This window comes from Ammodytes marinus (assembly GCF_949987685.1).
Source record: "Ammodytes marinus genome assembly, chromosome: 1".
NCBI lineage: Eukaryota > Metazoa > Chordata > Actinopteri > Uranoscopiformes > Ammodytidae > Ammodytes > Ammodytes marinus.
This window is the reverse complement of record NC_137230.1, coordinates 20,357,424-20,377,183: the sequence shown is the minus strand read 5'-3', so window position 1 is coordinate 20,377,183 and position 19,760 is coordinate 20,357,424. Positions and strand designations below refer to the sequence as shown.

Here is a 19,760-nt window from a genome sequence, read left to right as displayed (position 1 = left end):
GATGGGTAAAATGACCCAAAATGAACCTAAATCAGATAGCTAATATGACAATGTCATATTGCATTTACCAGTTTGTTTTTCCTGTTCATCTGGCATAACCACTCTGGCAACATTAGACAAGCATTGTACTGTACAGTATTTTTGGACATTAAGTTAGTTAATTTTTTGAATAAAATTAATTTAGCTCTAAAATGATTATCCGGCTGTGGCCATCAGGCGGCTGATGCGGGGCTGCACTGTAGAGAGGAATAAACGAATATCATCCTCTACCCGCAGCCTTGACCGGTACTTGCTTTTAATCATGGTTAATAGTCCAGGCAAAATAGCATTTTACGACAGACAAATTGTAAAAGAATTTTTTTCAGCTCAGATCATTTCTATGAGGTGTCCAGAACAACATACTAAAAGTCCTAAGAAATCCTAGTTGAGGAAATATGTTTAATTCTCATCAATCCGAGGTGTGTGCTACGGTGGCGCTGAGCATTCACCAAATAAAAAAAAGTTTCAGAGCAGGATCTCGTAATTACGAGATAATATCTCGTAATTACGAGATAAGGATCTCGTAATTACGAGATAAGGATCTCGTAATTACGAGATACGTATCTCGTAATTACGAGATAAGGATCTCGTAATTACGAGATAAAGATCTCGTAATTACGAGATAAGGATCTCGTAATTACGAGATAAGGATCACCCTCTCATTCATCAATAACGATGTCTGTGTGTGTGTGTGTGTGTGTGTGTGTGCGTGTGTGTGTGTGTTTGTGTGCAGACGTGGTGAACCTAGCCATAGGAAAACGTAGGCAATAGCCTTGGTTTCCGGACTACAATGGGCCCCATAATCAATACAATTATTTTAAATATTTGTTTACTGTTCATTCATTAATCAGCGATCGCATTGGGAAATGAGGGACACACTTTCACTTTGTATATGCAGTTTGTTCATTATGAGCCACCGGAGCCACCGTACTGTGTTGCCTCATCCAATCAGAATGCCCGGTGGGCTAGTTCACTTTTACCTCCTGTTTGTTACTGTATCGGAACGCAGTTTTATTGAATGCTTTGATTAAATGCAGTCGTTAAACTCGGTGTAATCCATGACTCATACAAACACATAAGAACTTTCTACAAGGAGGGCATGACAATGAGTATAGCCATGTCAACTTTGTGCAGATATGCAGTCACTGGGACTATTCAGGAGAAAAGCCCAGTCGGACCTCAGCAGCTGATCACGGGCGTAAAGCCGAAAGTGTGTCCCTCAGTAGCCTACCCGATGCGATCGCTGATTAATGAATGAACAGTAGCCTAAACAAATATTTAAAATAAGTTTATTGATTATGGGGCCCATTGTAGTCCGGAAACCAAGGCTATTGCCTACGTTTTCCTATGGCTAGGTTCACCTCGTCTGCACACAAACACACACACAGACATCGTTATTGATGAATGAGAGGGCGATCCTTATCTCGTAATTACGAGATCCTTATCTCGTAATTACGAGATAATTATCTCGTAATTACGAGATCCTTATCTCGTAATTACGAGATATTATCTCGTAATTACGAGATATTATCTCGTAATTACGAGATATTATCTCGTAATTACGAGATCCTGCAGTGAAACTTTTTTTTATTTGGTGAATGCTCAGCGCCACCGTAGTGTGCCAATAAGGCGAGACACCAATAAATCCCAATAGGGCTATTTTTTTCCTTGAGTCCTATCAAAATGAAACTTTACACAATGAAAGTATCCATGATAATTAAAAAATTGTGTATTACAAGTTTCTTTGAAAATTAATTGTAATATGCAAATGAGCTATACACTAATCGAACATGCCCAAAATCAACCCAAATAGGCTTAATTGTTTCCTTTACTCCTACCACAATAAAACTTTACATAGTAAAAGTATACTAGAAAAGTAACTTTTTTTGTATTACAAGTTTATTTTTAAATGCATTTGAATATGCACATGAGCTCCACACTTATTGAATATCCAATCATCCTACTGCCAATGGGTGATGGCAATACTGCTTTTAGACTGGCCTCAAACCTGAAAAACTGCCTGGCTTACCTGCCAGGGGTATAACAGGTGCCTCTCATGAATTAGATTACTCCTCCCCTAGCTAGTGTAATTTTTTACTTTTTTCAGTGCCATTCCCTTTCCTATGCCAAATAGACGAGACTGAAATGGAATGGATAAAGAGGAGATTGTCACACCCCTTGGGACCAAGTAACTCCTTTGTCTACTTTATGCACCATACAGTGCTGCTTGAAAGTATGTGAACCCCTTGAGCCTTTATGAATTTTATTTATCAATACCAGTATTTTTAAATTAAATAACAGATTTTTGTTTATCAATTCAACATTTTTATTTTCCAGAAATCAATTGTTAAAACAGATTAAAAAAGATTATTTGCCAACTTTTGTATGTGCAAAAGTTTGTGAACCCTGAGCTGCATTGGTTAACAATTTAACCAATGCAGCTCAGCCAATGCAGCTCAGGGTTATGTTTACCTGCTCAATAGCAGGTAAACATAATCAGGTGGGCCAAATTGAGTGATGAAATGGACCAATGTAATGAGAGATCTTTAGGGAAGAAATTGGGTGGCACTAGATAAAACAGAGATCAAACCAGGTCAGTGTAGGCCCACCAAAGTGAACCCATACAGATCAGACTTGCCACAGATCAGACTTGCAACAAGAGTACTATCAAGTCTGTGTCATCACCTATTGAGACTGTGTCTTTTGTTCTGACAGAGGCAATGGCAGTTTGGACAATGAGCACATCTGCATCAGCTTTGCATGGTTTGTGAAACACCATTTTTTGTCTTACAAGTTTCTTTGAAAATGAATTTTAATATACAAATGAGCTATACACTTATCAAATATAGGCTATCCGCATAGGCTTAATTTGAACCTTTACTCCTACCACATTAAAACTTTACACAATGAAAGTCTACATGAAAAGTAAAACATTTGTATTAGAAGTTAACCTATAATGGTCAAGGCTTTCCAGAAGGGGTTGGTCGAACGTCAGAACAGGGGTCACATCATGCTGCAGAGCTTGAGTTGCCACAAACCTCAATGTTGAGTATATGCAGGATTCATCACTGGGATCAAGATCAATCATTGGAAGGAATGTTACTGAAGCTCTCCCAGGGTGTTCATCTAGAAGATGCAGGATCTGCATCATACCAGACCACGATGGCCTTTGAGAGTGAAGGAGTAGGGATGTCTTCCAGAAAACATCCAGCTGTAATGTTTTGTTATCTGCTGGCAACAGAGCCAGTGGCTGATACTCAATAGGTTCACGTATGGGAGGAATCATAAAGTACTGAATGTGTATGCGACCAACCGCAGCAATATCTGCAGCAGTCACTTGGATCTTTAAAGGAAAAAATTAAGCCTATGCGGATATATTTTGGGTAGCCTATATTTGATAAGTGTATAGCTCATTTGCATATTAAAATACATTTTCAAAGAAACTTGTAAGATAAAAATGGTATATCACAAACCATGCAAAGCACGATGCAGATGTGCTCATTGTCCAAACTGCCATTGCCTCTGCCAGAACAAAAGACACAGTCTCAGTAGGTGATGACACAGACCTGTTAGTACTCTTGTTGCATCATGCTGATCTGAATGCACACGAGCTGTTTATGGCACAAGAACCAAAGAAAGCAACAAAAATAAGACGGATATGGTGCATAAAGTAGACAAAGGAGTTACTTGGTCCCAAGGTGCGTGACAATCTCCTCTTTCTCCATGCCATTTCAGGCTGTGATTCTACATCTGGCATAGGAAAGGGAATGGCACTAGCCTGTAAATCCAGACCTGCCACTAGGCGCTGGCAAATTAAATGTGCTGCGCCTGTTGGTCTGGGCACTCTCCATTGAAGCTCATTAAATATGTCAAGAAATCCTGAGCTACATTTCAATTGGTTCTATCTGATATGGGCGGGCCAGAGCCCTATGTATGGTGCTCTGGGGCGGACGTAAACGGATGACGACAGTGCGCCGTCGAAGCCGTGATAGTAAACATCAAAGATGGCTGCGGATATGTTGTTTGAGTTTGAGATGGCTTTGGCCTCGACCCTTAACGATTTGGAAGACGGCACTCAAATCTTTCATTAGCAAGTAAGTGGAATGTTCGGTTTTGCAGACGACCACGGCAAAAGTAAAATTTAACAGTTAATCCCACTGTTCGCTGAATGAACGGGGCTTAATACGTCACATTGTTCATTGCTCTGATTGGTTGTAGTGCTATCAAATTGCGTGCAGTGGCATTTGAAGAGACAAATCTAATTCATGAGAGGCACCTGTTTCATTTTCAAAGAAACTTGTAATACAAAATGTTTTCATTTTCATGGATACTTTCATTGTGTAAAGTTTCATTTTGATAGAACTAAAGGAAAAAAATAGCCCTATTGGGATTTATTGGTGTCTCGCCTTATTGGCACACACCTCGGATTGATGAGAATTAAACATATTTCCTCAACTAGGATTTCTTAGGACTTTTAGTATGTTGTTCTGGACACCTCATAGAAATTATCTGAGCTGAAAAAAATTCTTTTACAATTTGTCGGTTTTTTGGCCCAAAAATGGGTTACTTTGCCTGGCCTATAATGCGGAAAAACCGCATTCACACATGTGGATGTGAAGGGGAGGAGTAACTGCAGTTACATGTATCGCCTTTTTGTACAGGTGTGGGAACTCAGTCTCCACAGACAGCCAAAAGTCTGCAAGTGACACTTCACTCATCTTTTGCTTCAAGTCAATATTAGAGTTGAGCTCAACAAGGGCCTCTTCCTCTTGCATGGTCAGTCTATCACAGGGTAGTCTGGCATGACCACTTCCGCCAGCGTCTATTCGCTTGCGTCGAAAAGCAACGCAGCCCTGACGCAGCCCCCTCCTTTTCCGGTTGCTGGCTTTCCCCTATTGTGATCCCCCTCAAATTCGGAAACAATTCGCTCACAGTCAACCCGTGTGTTTATGTGCAGCGCTCTCTCTCTCTCACACACACACACACACAGGGTGTGAGAAGTCACATTACTGTAGACAGAAATAAAGTGTGGCTATACTTCGGGATAATAATATTGGCGGCGGCGGTCCGGGACGCAGCCTAGCTTAGCCTAGCTGTCCAACTTCATTGTACAACTACCCCCGGGCAGAAATACCCTCATAAACTCTGGAAAATGAAGCGTGGGGGTTTGAATTGAGCACCGGACCTTATAACCAGCAAGATTAAGATCCGCCGTTCCCTTTCTTTGGTGAGGGACTAAGCAGCGGTGTTTTAGCGACGGGGAAAGATTCCAACGGCTTCCACTATACCTAGCAATTCTTACGGCTACTTGCTGCAGTTGGTGTAGCGCTCACAACGTCAAAACCCTGTTCTGCCTGTAAACAGACGGACTACGGCTCTGACTACAGCGATAGGAGGTGGTGACATAAGTTCTCGAATGCTAAAAATTCTACTCGACCGCCGTAGCCGTCCTCTCAACCGCCGATGATAATGTTACCAGAGATAACACTACGTGGCTAGTTAACTCCGGTTAAGTTATCCCGTGAGCTCCTCGGGGGCTAAAGTGTATGGTGTCTTGACATGCTGGTTAGAAAGCAACACACTATGTATATTCCTTTTGTCTTTAATAGTTTTTGTGTGGCGTTTGCGGGTTTAGCCATTTCTCTGACAGTCTCTGGACGTGAAGACGTTCCATCAAAATAAGTCCCCCCCCCGGCACTATTTTGCAGGACACCGCTGCTGCTTCCCGGGGTTAGCCCCGCCCTAGATGATTGTGATTGGTTTAAACAAATACAAACAGGCTAGTCCAGTTTCCCCCGGTTTCCCCACCCGAATAGACGGCTCTAAACAGAGTGCTTCCAGACCATACTACGTGCTGTAGTTTGGTCTGGCTTTGCGAGACTAATCACAGGGTGACGCTGGGAAAGACAATGGATTTCTCACCCACTGATTTGCCAAGGTCTCTTCTCCAAAATACTCTCCAAACTGCTCACACAGCCCCTCCAAATGCGCAATGATCACCTGTTGTACAGTTCCCAGTTGAAGCCCTGCCTTCTCCACAACATCTTCCAAGGTCGGGAACATTTCCACCGAGCCCCGTTTAACACGACCACACCACAGGTCCAACTTTTTTCTAAATGCAGAAACTCGGTCGTGTGCCAGAAATACACTGCATTCTTTGCCCTGCAGAGAGGTGTTCAATGCGTTGATGCGTTCTAAAATATCCGAAAGATACGCCAACATTGCAACCCACTTCATGTCCTCCATATGTTGCAGTAGTGGAGAGCTGATTTCTGAAAGAAAAAGGCGCACTTCCTCGCGCAAATCACAAAGGCGGGTGAGGACCTTGCCCCGGGACAGCCAACGGACCTCGGAGTGGAACAGCAGCTGTCGGAAATGAGCGCCCATCTCACTGCAGAGGATGGAAAAAAGCCGAGAATTCATGGCGCATGATTTAATTAGGTTGACAATTTTTACTGCCTCATCCAGGACTGCGCGCAGCTCTTCTGGCATCTTCTTGGTCGCCAGGGCCTGGCGATGGATGATACAGTGGCTCCAAACAGCGGCCGGGGCAACCGCTTGCACTTTCTTCACCAGGCCACTGTGTCGGCCTGTCATTGCCCTTGCCCCATCGGTGCATATTCCACAACAACGGCTCCAATCAATATGACTCTCCTGCATGAATTCATTCAAAGCCTTGAATAGTTCTTCTGCTGTAGTGCGAGTGAGCAGAAGACGACAAAATAAAAACTCCTCATGGACACTGAGCTCTTTAATATAGCGCACATACACCATTAATTGAGCACAGTTAGCGACGTCAGTAGATTCATCAAGCTGAATGGAGAAGAACGGGCTCTCACGAACACCGTTGAGCACCTGTTCTGTAACGTCAGATGCCATGTCTGAGATGCGGCGCTGGACGGTGTTGTCAGATAGCGGGATGGCATTTAGCTTTGCGGCAGCAGCTTCTCCCAGCATCACGGAACACATGTCTTTGGCAGCAGGTAAGATTAATGTTTCTCCGATGTTGTGGGGTTTACCTGCCTTAGCTATGCGTAACGCCACCTGATATGATGCTTCAGTTGCCTTGTCATTTACATTGCTAAATGCCTGGATTACTTTCTTCTGTGTCCGCAGTTCATCTAGCTTCTTGTCAAAAAACTCCCGGGGCTTGGACACCAGACTTGGGTGCTTGGTCTCAATATGACGCCGAAGACGACATGGTCTCATACCGTCATTAGCTAGCACCTCTGTGCAGACAACACACTGTGGCAGCGGAGCATCTTCAGATCCAGTCCATGAAAATCCAAAGTTTAAATATTCATGGTCATACTTTCTTCTTTTTTTGCTTGGCCCAGCAGTCTCTGTCTCCTTACTCACTGTAGCTTTAGATACTAAAAAACGATCCATTTTGCTGAAGTTAGCTAACCATATTGTTAACTGTTAGTTTATTTAGCTAACAATTTGTTATGTTTTAGTTACTTTTTCTCTCAATTCGCAACCCTCCTGAAGAACTCTGGCGCCCCCCAGGGGAGGCACGCCCAAGAGTTTGAAAACCACTGACTTAGACCACAATGTTGTATTCCTTTTTTTGTATGATAACTTACATTTGTTTAATATGATTTTAATATCAAAAACACAAACTCAAAAAAAAAAAAAAAAATCTTTTCACATATTTATCTGCGCCCCCCCTGCCATAACTCCGCGCGCCCCACAGTTTGAAAACCGCTGATGTAACGTACAACTTAGGTATTATCCCTTATGCAAACTGAGTAGTATGGAACTAAAAGGTGTCTCAAACAAATGAAAGGAGAGGCTTGAATTAGCGAACTGAATGTAGGGTAATCTTTGATTAGCACTTACCACATTTTAAATGCATTATTGAAATATTCTCTTTTGTTTCACATTAGCAAAAAAGAAAAGAAAAAAGAAACGTGCATTTGAAATTTAACTTTTTCCAAACCCATGTTATCCATTATTTATTTGACCCTCTTTAGAGATCAGTTATAAAATGACTGCTTTCCAAAACATCTGCTTACCTTTGGAGCAATTTCCACCTTGTCATTGGGCAGAAGGTTGTGGTTGAATTTAGGACTGTCAAACATGCGCGCAAAAGGCTTGGCAGAAGTGGTGTAGGGCTTGGGTGTGTAGCGGTTGTAGCCGGATGTGGGTGGGAGCACCGAGCTGGTGACTGTTTTTGGAGGCTGTTCACTGGTGCCGTTAACTGGAGACTTCTCGGGGAAACTCTTGTGAGGCAGGAAGTTGGTGTGGACAGTGTCCTCTCGGCCAGGAGGCTTAGCTGTGGGAAGAGCAAAGAGGGTCAGCCAAATAGCTTTATAGTGTACAGTTGCAGGGTTCATGTATGTTTTTATTTGTATGAAATAATGTACATTGTGGCATACACAGCAGTCAGTGTATGTATTTCTTCCACTTGTTATCTTTTATTTTGATAGTGAAGAGTCATTTTTTTACCTTCAGGTCCAGGTTTTGGCAGTGTGGCTGGTGGCAGAGCAGGCGTCACCTGAGGAACTGGTTCATATTTTTTCTCCACTGGACTAGGCTTCTCCACTGACTCTGTCCTGTATCGCAAAAAAAAAAAAAAAAAACGAAAGCCAGCAATTTTAGAATCACAGTAGAAATGACCAAGACATAAATACAAAAATCATAAAGTATGTAAAAGAAAAACTAAAAAAATAATAATACATTTATATATAACCGTACTTTCCGTACTATATGCCGCACTGGACAATAAGCCGCAGGTGTTATAATGTTTAATTACCATATGTAAGAGTTCGTGCACAGAGGGGATTGTCGGGAAAGAGATGGCTGCTTGAGGAAGCTCCCACATTTCAACAAACAAGTTGCATATTTGCATAACGTACGTAAGTGTTACCATTTTGGGCAATAGTAGCTATTAGGGATGGGCACGAGTGTTTTCGCTACTCGTGTGATCGCTTGCATTCCTCGAGGATCAATCGATTCCCCGTTAAACTTTTTTCTATTTTTAGGACGCAACGCATCTGTCTACAGAACAACGGTTGACCGCAATAAAGCGCTCAATGCTTATGTCAAACAGTCACAGTTGCCATATGATATTAAGGATTTATTTTCCACAAGTTTAAAACACATTTTCCTAACTGAAAGTAATTAAATAAGCGGGCCACAATTTAAACCGATCGAGTAGGTCTGCGGTGGAGAGAGAAAAAAGAGAGAGAAAAAAAGCATGGGCTGCAGTTGGCTAACATTCAAAATAGACATTTTAAATAAGAAGGGCAGCAAATACAATACAATTATTGTCCTACAATTTAAACACATAGATAGGCTAAATAACTCACCAAAGCAGTAGAAGTAGTAGGCTAGTATATCCAACCGCGTATGCTCACTCCTGTCCGTGACTAATTACCACGACTAATTCCTCGTTAACGGAACGTTACACCGTCGGCTTTTGAATCTCAATCCTATATTCCATAATAAAGGCTTCTTATCGTTTGCTCGAATGTGCCCGAAGTCAGCCTGGCTTCTTTACGTGCCTTTCCAAGTTTTCCAGCACCGCATTCAGCTCCGCGGTGCTGTGGAGACCACGCACTGGCTGCGCTGCACGGAGGTGGCAGTTATTTGCGGTTTCTGTTTGACACAACGCTTAGTTTATTTAACTTGGATCAAAATATTTAATTTTGTTAAACTTTACATCCGTTTTGTGCCGTTTTGTACACGTATATAACATTTTAAAATAGGGGCGGCCCGCCGGCTGGCCTAAAGGCTACAAACACTAAAAAAAACAAAAAACGATTTTCCTCATCCACCAATCGAGATCATTTGAAACGAGGAGTACTCGAGTACTCGATTACTAACGCCCATCCCCAGCAGCTACAGAATATATACTGTGCTGTGTAATAACAGGGTCGAAAAACGGGGAAAAAGTCGCGGCTTGTAGGCCGAAAAGTACGGTATATAGTCGAAGAGGAATAATCAACATAACACAAAACATAAAAAATTTAATTCAGAATGCTTGGGAAGGTGGATGGGGTTTACAATCACCTGGGGTAGTTGTGGGTGTTTTGTGCTTGTGGCTGCGCCTTGTTGGGACCGGCTTGGATCTGGTCAAAGTAAGACAGCTGTTTCCTGTAGTAGTCCTCGTCCTCATCAGGGTTGTAATGGTTGGAACGCACAATGTCATCATCAGCTACCTGGGACTGAGGCATCTGAGGCTCTGGGGCTCTGTGATGAACACAATCAAAACCGGGTTCAATACAAGCCAGAGCAGGAGAACCAAGAGTTCAGAATGTGATCAAAGTGCTTGAGCAAAATGGTCAATGAATGTGAAAGATTTTAACAATTGCATTTTCCAATACTGCTTTTTTTTTTTTTTTTTTTTTTTTTTTTTTTTTTAAATCAGTGTGAGTGAAGCACAGGCTTACCTAAAGGTCTTCTCTTGATCCAGGTTGCTCAGAGAATTTGCTTTAGGGATTACTCCACCGGTTTTCAAAGGTATGTCGGGCGCCTAATGTAGAAAAAAATGAATTAACTTTATCAGTATGCAAATTTTTTGTTGTTGTTGAAATGTTCACTTCTAATGTGCTAATGTAAGGGGTTCAAACACAACATTTCATCAAAGAACATAAGTAACTACTTAAAGTGGCTATGATAAACTTTTTTTATTTTTTATTCTACCGGCTCCTTTGGACAAAAGCGGTAGTGTTTTTACCAAAAACAGCTGTTGTTCCTGGGTGAGCGTACCCGGGAAAAGGCATTAAGAAAAACTTCATAAAAATAATGTTCTTTGCCCTGGTTGTCTCGTTTGGCGTTACATGTAATTCATGATCATCAGAGGAAAAATCAGTCTGATTAAAAAATATCAAAAAGTTCCTCGTAGCCATTTTAATCACATTACGTAATATATCTAGCAAAGCTCAAACAAATTTACCCTGTTCCCGGACGAATCCCCTGCATCTCTGGCTCTATCCACCGACACAGAGCGCTTGTTTTCAAACATCTTGACCCTGTTCAGGACCGACTGATGGCGCAGGGCGGGCTCGTCCTCCCCGGGCTCATTCCTGCCAGTGGCGGGCTGTGGAGCATCTACCAGGGAGGGGGGTGAGGAGGGGACTTCAGCTTTGGGTGGTGGTGGTGTGGGGCTGCCTTCAGAGTTCACAGCAGGAGCGGAGTCATACTGCTGAGGAGGAGGTTTGTAGCTCTTCTGTTGCGGTCCTGGTCCCTGGTTGTATGCAGAGCCCTGGGCAGAAGCAGCAGCAGGGTCCGGGGAGCGGGCAGCAGCAGCTGAGGGGTAAGGATCCTGGTCATAGTGCATGTCATGCCCCTGAGCGCTGTGATGTGGAGGATCATCGTAACGGACCGGCGCCAGCGTGGGTTTACCGTAGCGAGGCCGTCCGTCAAAGCCCTGCTGAGGCGGGGGCTCGTCATAGCGCAGAGGAGGGGTGTACTGGGGCTCAGGCTCGTCACTGTATGGCAGACGGGGGTCGTAGTCCTGGGAGTTGGCAGTAGAGCTGTAGGGGTTCCACTGTTGCTGCTGGTCGTAGTGAGGCACACTGTTCTCGTAGGGCGGGTTAGAGTCATAGTTTCGCTGGTACTTTGGTTCCGGGTAACCACCTCCACCGCTGCTGACTCCACTGCTGCTGACATCATAGCGACTGGGTGGGTGGTCGTAATCTCTGTATGGCTGCTGCTCAGGGTGATAGCCCTGCGGAGGGTTGTAAGCCACAGGCTTCATGCTGTGACCAATTCTCCCAGTGTTGTCTGTGCTGTATGGATCCTTGTGAAACATCTACCAAACAAAGACAATAAATAAAGAGGATGTTAAAAACTGCATGGGATACACAGGCATAATGCACAGATATAAAATATGTGATATGAAAAGTGGGCATACAACAATCAGTTAAAAAGGTCAGAGAAGGAGTATTAAAACAAGCCCATGAAATGAATCGTAGAAGAGGAAACAAGAAGGAAAAGACCTGAAATAGAGAAACTGAGAGGAAGGGGTTACTGGTCAGATAATATAGCAGATTAAACAGAAATCGCAACACAGCCAAACACTCATAGCATCTTAAAAACATCACAATTTACCACTGCAACTCCAAATTAAAACAAAGAAAAACAAAGTTTTTTGAAGAAAAAAAAAATACAACAAAACAATGGGATGCATTGTTTTTTTTTGCCTGAACTGACCAAATCCTATGTAGGAATGAAACATAAAACTACTGATAGCAACTCTATTAATAGTTTAACTAATAATTTGCCTTCACAAGGGAAAATGTCACCCACTGTCTTGGTGCAATTATAAAATCAACTAAAACACCCACACTATTCAACGTTACAAGCACATACGCATTGTACCAAAAAAAAACATATTCAAAATCCTGATATTTGAGAAGTAACCATTAATTATCCATTAAAAGATGGAAAACATTTGTGTTTAGGTGGTGTTTGTAACTGGCCACGTTTTAAAAGGTAGGACAGAACAGATAATACGGTTGGAAAATTAATGGCAACTTTTACAAAGAAAACAATCCATTCAATCTGCATTAATAAATACAGCACAGACGGATCTACCTCTAGTGGTTAACAGAGAATGAGGCAAACATGTTGCAGCCATGCAAAGAGGATAAGCAACAGTGAGAGCCAAAGGATTTCAACTGCTCCTCTATATGTGACATGTACGCATATCAGCGCAGCCATAACCTCCAAGCCCACTGTTGTTTACCGGCATTTGATCGCACTCTTGGCACGTGCACAGACATACACTCTTGCACGCACAATAATGACCACACACACACACACACACACACACACACACACACACACACATATCTCTGTCTCTTCTGGGGCAACACTGTGGCAGCTGACATGCAGGGCGGAAGGAGAGAGAGAGAGAGAGAGAAGCGTGGCAGCAGGTAGGTAGGTAGACAGGCAGCAGCAGTACAGGAGGTCAGCCAGGTCAGACCCGGGCCGGGCCGGGTCACGGAGCTCTCCACAGAGACGGTCAGATGATTGGATACCTTTGGTTCTGGACTGGCAGGTCCGGTAGACTGTGGTGGTTCTGGTGTGAGGCTCTGAGGGGCTAGCTCTGGGGTGGGCCTCCTCAGCGAGCCAGCAGCCTCCGGGTTGGGGCTTGGCTGGCTGTGGGGAGCAGCGGGAGCCTCGTCAGGGCTCACACCCCCTACAGTTTCTACAGTAACGTCGACAGCAGGGTGCACTGTCTCAGGCTGCTGCTGCTGCTGGGGGAGGCTAGGGACGGCAGCGGCTTCTGCTTTCTGTGAAGTGGTTCAGAAATGTTTAATAACACGCGCTGACACACTGTGCTACGGTGCAGTGCTAACAAAGTGCTGCCTACCACCTTTACAGCCCTCTACAAAACGGTCTGCTCCTTACTTGTGTGCCTATATAAAAGCTTACACACCGGATTTCAGCCAATCACACGCTTCCTCCAACATTTAACAATAGCTGTATATTTGACCAATAGCACGTGAGATGTTAGGAATTAGCAGCAGGACAAGTTTTTCGTTGTTAGAGCACACTAAGTTGATTTTAATTCTACGGTTACAATACAGTAGTTTTTTTTTCTCGCTCCCCTTTTATGTTCAATAACACATCATGAGACGACAATCGTTTGGATTTGGGAATCACAAAGGCCAATCGGGTTTGGATAAATACATTTCACAGGTACACTGGATTAACACTGGTATTTCCAACATGCACATAATAATACTGTATTGTGTTGTAGCTTCACAGTCCCAATCACAGGTTAAACAAAAGGTAAGAAGTGCACATAGGTGAGTACTGGTACAGACACTTTTTGACAAACATAAGTTTCTTTTCCCAGTGACATCAGCAACAGTCACACCAATAAGACAGCTTGTGGTAATACAGAGTACAAGAGTAACAGTAAATCTTCACCCCTTTCAAAAATAAAAAACACACGCTCACATATATCAATCCACTAACACAGAAAGGCAAATAGATAAAATAAATATATCATATAATAAATGAATAATAAATATAGATGTATATATGTTATATATAATATATTTATATTTGTTCGATAAATACCTGACCACAAAAGGTTTCACCACTTTTGCCACTGTATATATTGCTTGGTAACAGTAAAGATTAGTAGACAGTAGAATAACTGCGAAAAAAAAAAGAAAAAAAGAAGTGCCACTTCAATAGCGCCTCCAGAAAACCCTTCTAACGCACACCACGTCCTCCAGACAACAGGGAAGACGGGCGGCTCTCAGAAACGCTACCTGCTGGGGCCCCGGTGCCTTGAATCCGGCCGGGTCGATGCGGTTGAGGGGGTCGGGCTGCGCTGTGTGTGGTGGGTAGACAGCGTAGCCGGGGGGATCCTGGATGACGGGCGGCTCTTCACGCACGGGCTCAGAGGAGCGGGTGATGGCGGGCTCTGCCGGGGGACCCACGTCGTCGTTCAGTGTCTCGTCCAGCTCCTGGTCAGTGTAGGCGCCGCCCTCCGTGTCCGTGTCCTCGTAGTCGGAGGTGTGGCGGCTGTCGGTGCTGTACATGGAATACTCACTGCCTGGCGCAGACAGGTAGGACAGACGGTCGTCATGGATGTCCAGGTCGTCCTCCGCCGCCCCGTCAGCCTGGGGAACACACACAAAGGTAAGGGGGGAGAGAGAGAGAGAGAGAGCTGGTGAGAAAAATGTTTAATTACAGTCTACATGGTTGTGTGAGTGTGTGTGTGTGTGTGTGTGTGTGTGTGTGTGAGTGAGAGAGAGAGTGTGAGTGTGTGTTAGGGGTGTAACAATACACGTATTAGTACCGAACCGGTTATTGGAGAACTTGCAGCAGTATCCTTTTTGATATTTAAAAAAAATAAATTCTAAACATTTTATTTGTAAGTTTCATTTAATTTGAAACACTTGCTGGGTCGCTGACAGCTAACAAATGTCCAACTGTTATTGTTTAACTAATTAAACTCATGTTCCTTATTGCAAAGATATATATTTTTTTTTTTGCTTTTTTTCATCGAACCAAACAGTGATTCCAAAACCGAGGTACGTACCGGACCTTGACTTTTGAGTACCGTTACACCCCTAGTGTGTGTGTGTGTGTGTGTGTGTGTGTGTGTGTGTCTTACCTTGCCCTCCGAAACCCACACCAGCTGGTTCTGCTGCTGCTGTATCGTCTCTTTCAGTGCTCCAAACCAACCATCATTCATGTTGTTTAAGTTAATGGTCGCTAAATACACAAAGAGGGAAGAGAATGAAAAACATCTCCTCCAGACTAGTAACAATCATTCCATTAGCTATTAAGTACAACCATGGCACCAAAGAATATTCCTTGAAATAGGCAATCAAACCCAGAAATGACATGCAACTTTAATATGGTTGGCATCAGCGCCTGTAAAATACTCCCAAGTAATAGCTTTACTTTCTCTTCCAAATTGCATAGGTTCCTACCCAATTAACATATTTTAGGCTGCTCAAGTGCAAATAAAGCGGGTTCAAAATGGTAAAGGCATATCGATTCGACCACAATCACAACAGAGTAGGAGGAGATACTAAATGCTGAATTTGGGAACTCCTGTCACTCAATCTCAATGAGAAGATAACAAGTCATCATGGAAGAATTTGGCAGGAAACAATCTGTTGTCTTGTGTGTTTTGGATAACTTCCCACAATGCTCGATACGGGCCGGATTCCAAATATTCAAACACTTCAGCTTTTCATTTTTCAAAATCATTGCAAGGCTTGATTTAGCAAGGCTTGATTTTGTGAATAACTTTAGAAGAATACAATCCAATGAATTAAGGTCTAGGGGTACGGGTGCTTCTCTTCAACTGTTTAACATGAGACTATTTTGTTTGTGTGTGCTGCAAAGACTGAATAATCTTCATGCTCTCTGTGACCTCTCAAATATCTAACCCTGAAGTATGGCCACACACCACATGACTTTCACAGGAGGAGTTCCTGCTGAGAAAGGGGGCCCCCAGAGTGCTCTTGTGTGACGGTCAGTGCTGAGCAAGCTATTGTAAAGAAGTTTGACAGAACAGGGACAGTCATAACAAGCGCAGCGGAGCCAAAGCCCTCAACACTGTGTCACTCAATTGTCAAACTACTTGAAAACTGAAAGGGGCTTTTGCTGGAGTCTCTCCCCATTCTCCTCCCTCGTCTTGGAGCCCCCCCACCATCAATCTATCCCTCCCTCCCTCCTGCTGTACTCACTGGTGAAGAGGTGGTGGTTGTTCTTCCTTAGTTTCAGGGCTCGTTCATAAAGCTTCCTGGCGCTCTTCCTAGACTCGGGGCAGAGACGGGTCCTCATGGTCTTGACCCCCTGCTTGGTGTCTGGGTTGAGGAACACCACGATTGGATACCACTGAGCGTAGTTCAGACGGTCCACTGCATTAGGGGTGATGTCCAGCACTGCATGCTTGTCCTACACACACACACATAAAAAGAAAACAAAAATGGGTTATAAATGTGAAAATTTTCCTTCTGTTTACTTCAGTTTATTGTTTTCTTTCTTTTTACAGAGATCGGGTTATCAGTCTGGATTAGTTTATCAAGTGAACTTTCCACAGTAAAATTCACTTCTTTGTTGATGTTTATGCTAATAGCACACCAGTGTAGAGTAGAGTACACCAGAGGGCAGCAGTGAGATGTACATGACTTTGAGGCTTGCTGCCATCTTTTCATTACCATAACAAATTTGTCAGTAGATGATTGTATCTTTACCTTTTGTTAGTTAATGTGAATAGAACCTCTCACCCGGTCAATGATCTGTTTAATGGTGTGCAGGCGAATGATGCCGGAGTTTTTCGTGTCGGTTCCTGCATCCCTGGGTTCATTCTCTACAGAAGACAAACAGACAGTTACTGCTCCGCATCAACACAAGAGAAAAAACAACAACAACAACAATAAACACAGGCTGTGCCCCAATTAGAGATCCTTGTAGCGTGCAGTTGTCGACTCCCATAAATAGAGCTGGTAAATACAGAAAAAATAATCTCCATACAGGAGAGGACAAGTGTACGTTTATGAAACCAGCTAGATAAAAAACAAATTAGGACAGCAGCCATTTCATGCAATAGTGGTTAGGTATTTAGGGGGATAGGTTTAGGGAAATTAAATGTGGTGTATTATGAATGTGTTGCGTGCAACTGCATGTAACAGAATAGATCATGGTGCAGGAAAAATGTGAGAAACGTTGACATGAAATATGCACATACAAGAGCATGAGGGTCATTTGGGATTAATGTGAATTCAGTGTCATTGTAAGCCTTGAGGATTTAAGCAAGGATGTGTGGAGGGGTTTATGATTTGTATAAAGATAAGCAATGGTTTCCTGCCTAGACACACAAGGTTCAAAAGAAGGCATTTATTTAACCAGGATGTTTAGTTTCGTACTGACTAAAAGACATCACGGGGTGAGGCTTCACTTCTAGCATTCTATTCCATCTATGATCTACAACATCTGCTCTTCAACACATGTTTGAAAACAGCGGATAAATGTAGCCATGCAACAAGTCAATATTCAAGCGTATGGGGCATTGTTAAACATTGAATGTTTGGATTCGGTTCTGTCCCTGTCAATAATAAGAATGTGGGGCCAAACACTTCAATCACTGCATTTTGAAAAGGTTACACACACACACACACACACACACAGACACACACCATAATACTGTATAATATACAATAAGCGCTATGCTTTCGTAGCATCATGGGTGGTTTAATTATAGTCTGAACTGTGAGCCATTAAATTACCAATTTTGCTCAACTTTCATACAGAAACACCTGATATCTAAATATTTGGTGACAATTTGGCCATATTCCTGTGTGTGTGAAAGCACAGTGTAGTGAGATTTGGTTTAGGATGCGAACACAGATATATGGTTAATACAAATCAACATTCCTAGTCTCTTCTGCATAGTTTTATTATTCCCTTATGATTTTGTTGAAAATCAACTTATTCTACATCAGTTATCATGGCATATAAACTGCAGAGCTCCACATGCTGCCTTGCTGTTGCCTTTCCACATGATTCTAAAAAGGGGAACACCACTAAATTGAATTATATCATTTCTGTATCCATTAAAGAATACTGTTCATATATCAGTATTCACTAATCTCATGCAATATCATAATGACACACAGTTGCTTAAACAATTAAATTCCGTTAAAAAAAGGTGTAGAAGAAATACAGAAAAATGTGTCAAATGTAAACCACGATGCTCATAAATGTAGACATCTTCCTGAACCAGTATCTATATGCATCATACGTATTATCCAAACTAATGAAGCAGAGCTTGTTAAAAATGATTTAATAATTATATTTTCATTAATAACAGCAATATTTTCTTTGCCGGTCCTATGCAATTTCAGTCAGGAATTCAAGTCAAATATAAAGGGGTGAATTGATAAAATGAGTCTGCAATTGTTAACTAGCCGTGTGCTGCAAGTATGATATTGCACCTGTGACTGTTTCATTTTACAAGTCTGTCTGTGTGCCATGTTGATATGCACTAGACAATTGTTATTGCAAATTGCAATGAAAATGTGAAATTCCCAAATTAAGTGCTATTCCCCTATGCATATTGTTTAAACGACTATAGGTCAGCTAGACACCAAAGATCAGTTTACAGATTATCTGCCAATCATTTAATCAAATAAAACAGATAAAAGTTGATGCACTGACATACTTTCCCCTCCTTGTTGTTGTTGTGTTTCTGAAAAGAAAATACAGTTACACAAACATCACTGGAGTTGTGCAAATAACATTAAGGAATGGAATGACTTTTTATGCGAGTGTCTACTAAATATTTGTGTGGTTTTGCAATTTCATGAAGTAAGAGGCAGAGGCAAGAGAAGCAAAGATCTGCTTGGAGAAGAGTGAAGGGTGTTTGTTGTATTTATACAATGTTTCAGTTGAATTACTTTGCCATCCTCTCATTCTGATCAGTGAGCATAACTATTTACTGCCAAATAAACAAGGTTCAATTCAGACGTGTAGAGCTATGTTTGGATTTAAAAAATGGAGGACACATAACAGAAGTATTGAACCAACAGTGAGTTGAACCAGGACTCTAGACAGAGACTAAATCGGTAGCATATGCACTTGTGGGAGTGTGCAAGTTTACCATTTTCCGTTTACCTAGTCGCATTTGTGCGGGTGCATGGTCATTACTGTTTTGGTAAGGTAACACTGGAACAGGATGCAGATAAAAGTTGTCCTTGTTACTTTACTAGCCTCCCCTTTTTCACTGGCCCAAACCAAACAAACGGGCTGGTTTTTGTGTGCAATAGGAATGGTTTCACCCAGCATTTAGACACGGGCCACAACCAGACCATGTGCTTGTGCGACCAACTGAGAACGTTGGTAGCACCAGTGCTACTAGTAAAAAAAAAGTTAGTCTAGTGCCCTGTGAATTTATTAGATTCTGACCGCTACTGTCAAAATCTGATCGATGCTGATAAATTTAACAGTCTTCTTTAGCCATATGTGATGTGTAAATGTGTAAAATAATCTGGTCTTCTTTCAATGCAGGACACACAGTAGGACACTACACAAAGATGGGTACTTTGTTACTCACTTGCTAGTTCAAAAATGTCTGGCTCCTCTCTGGCCAGTTTCTCTCTGCCCGTGTCTGCTATCGGCCCAAAGATAACCACAGGCCTTAGGAACCCAGCTGGACCAGAACATTAGGAGGAGATTACCAAAGGTTAAGATTATGCAACACTTATAAACACAACACTAAATCAGATCAT

The 19,760-nt window shown here is 42.5% G+C and overlaps 1 protein-coding gene across 6 annotated transcripts in view; it reads right to left on the bottom strand.

Annotated features, from left to right (window-relative positions):
- The window catches only part of tjp1a (tight junction protein 1a), a 67,600-nt gene that overhangs the window by 7,870 nt on the left and 39,970 nt on the right, over window positions 1–19,760 (bottom strand). For 3 of the 6 annotated variants that reach the window (XM_080025680.1, XM_080025682.1, XM_080025681.1), the window contains exons 15-26: window positions 19,586–19,681; window positions 18,695–18,721; window positions 16,761–16,843; window positions 16,218–16,428; window positions 15,131–15,231; window positions 14,280–14,633; window positions 13,032–13,286; window positions 10,943–11,800; window positions 10,437–10,519; window positions 10,057–10,236; window positions 8,491–8,597; window positions 8,058–8,317 (exon numbers count right to left, since the gene is read on the bottom strand). In XM_080025680.1, coding sequence (XP_079881806.1) covers window positions 8,058–8,317; window positions 8,491–8,597; window positions 10,057–10,236; window positions 10,437–10,519; window positions 10,943–11,800; window positions 13,032–13,286; window positions 14,280–14,633; window positions 15,131–15,231; window positions 16,218–16,428; window positions 16,761–16,843; window positions 18,695–18,721; window positions 19,586–19,681 — 2,615 coding nt within the window. The remainder of the gene's footprint in view (window positions 1–8,057; window positions 8,318–8,490; window positions 8,598–10,056; window positions 10,237–10,436; window positions 10,520–10,942; window positions 11,801–13,031; window positions 13,287–14,279; window positions 14,634–15,130; window positions 15,232–16,217; window positions 16,429–16,760; window positions 16,844–18,694; window positions 18,722–19,585; window positions 19,682–19,760) is intronic. The other 3 variants (XM_080025683.1, XM_080025684.1, XM_080025685.1) reach the window with 1 other exon arrangement.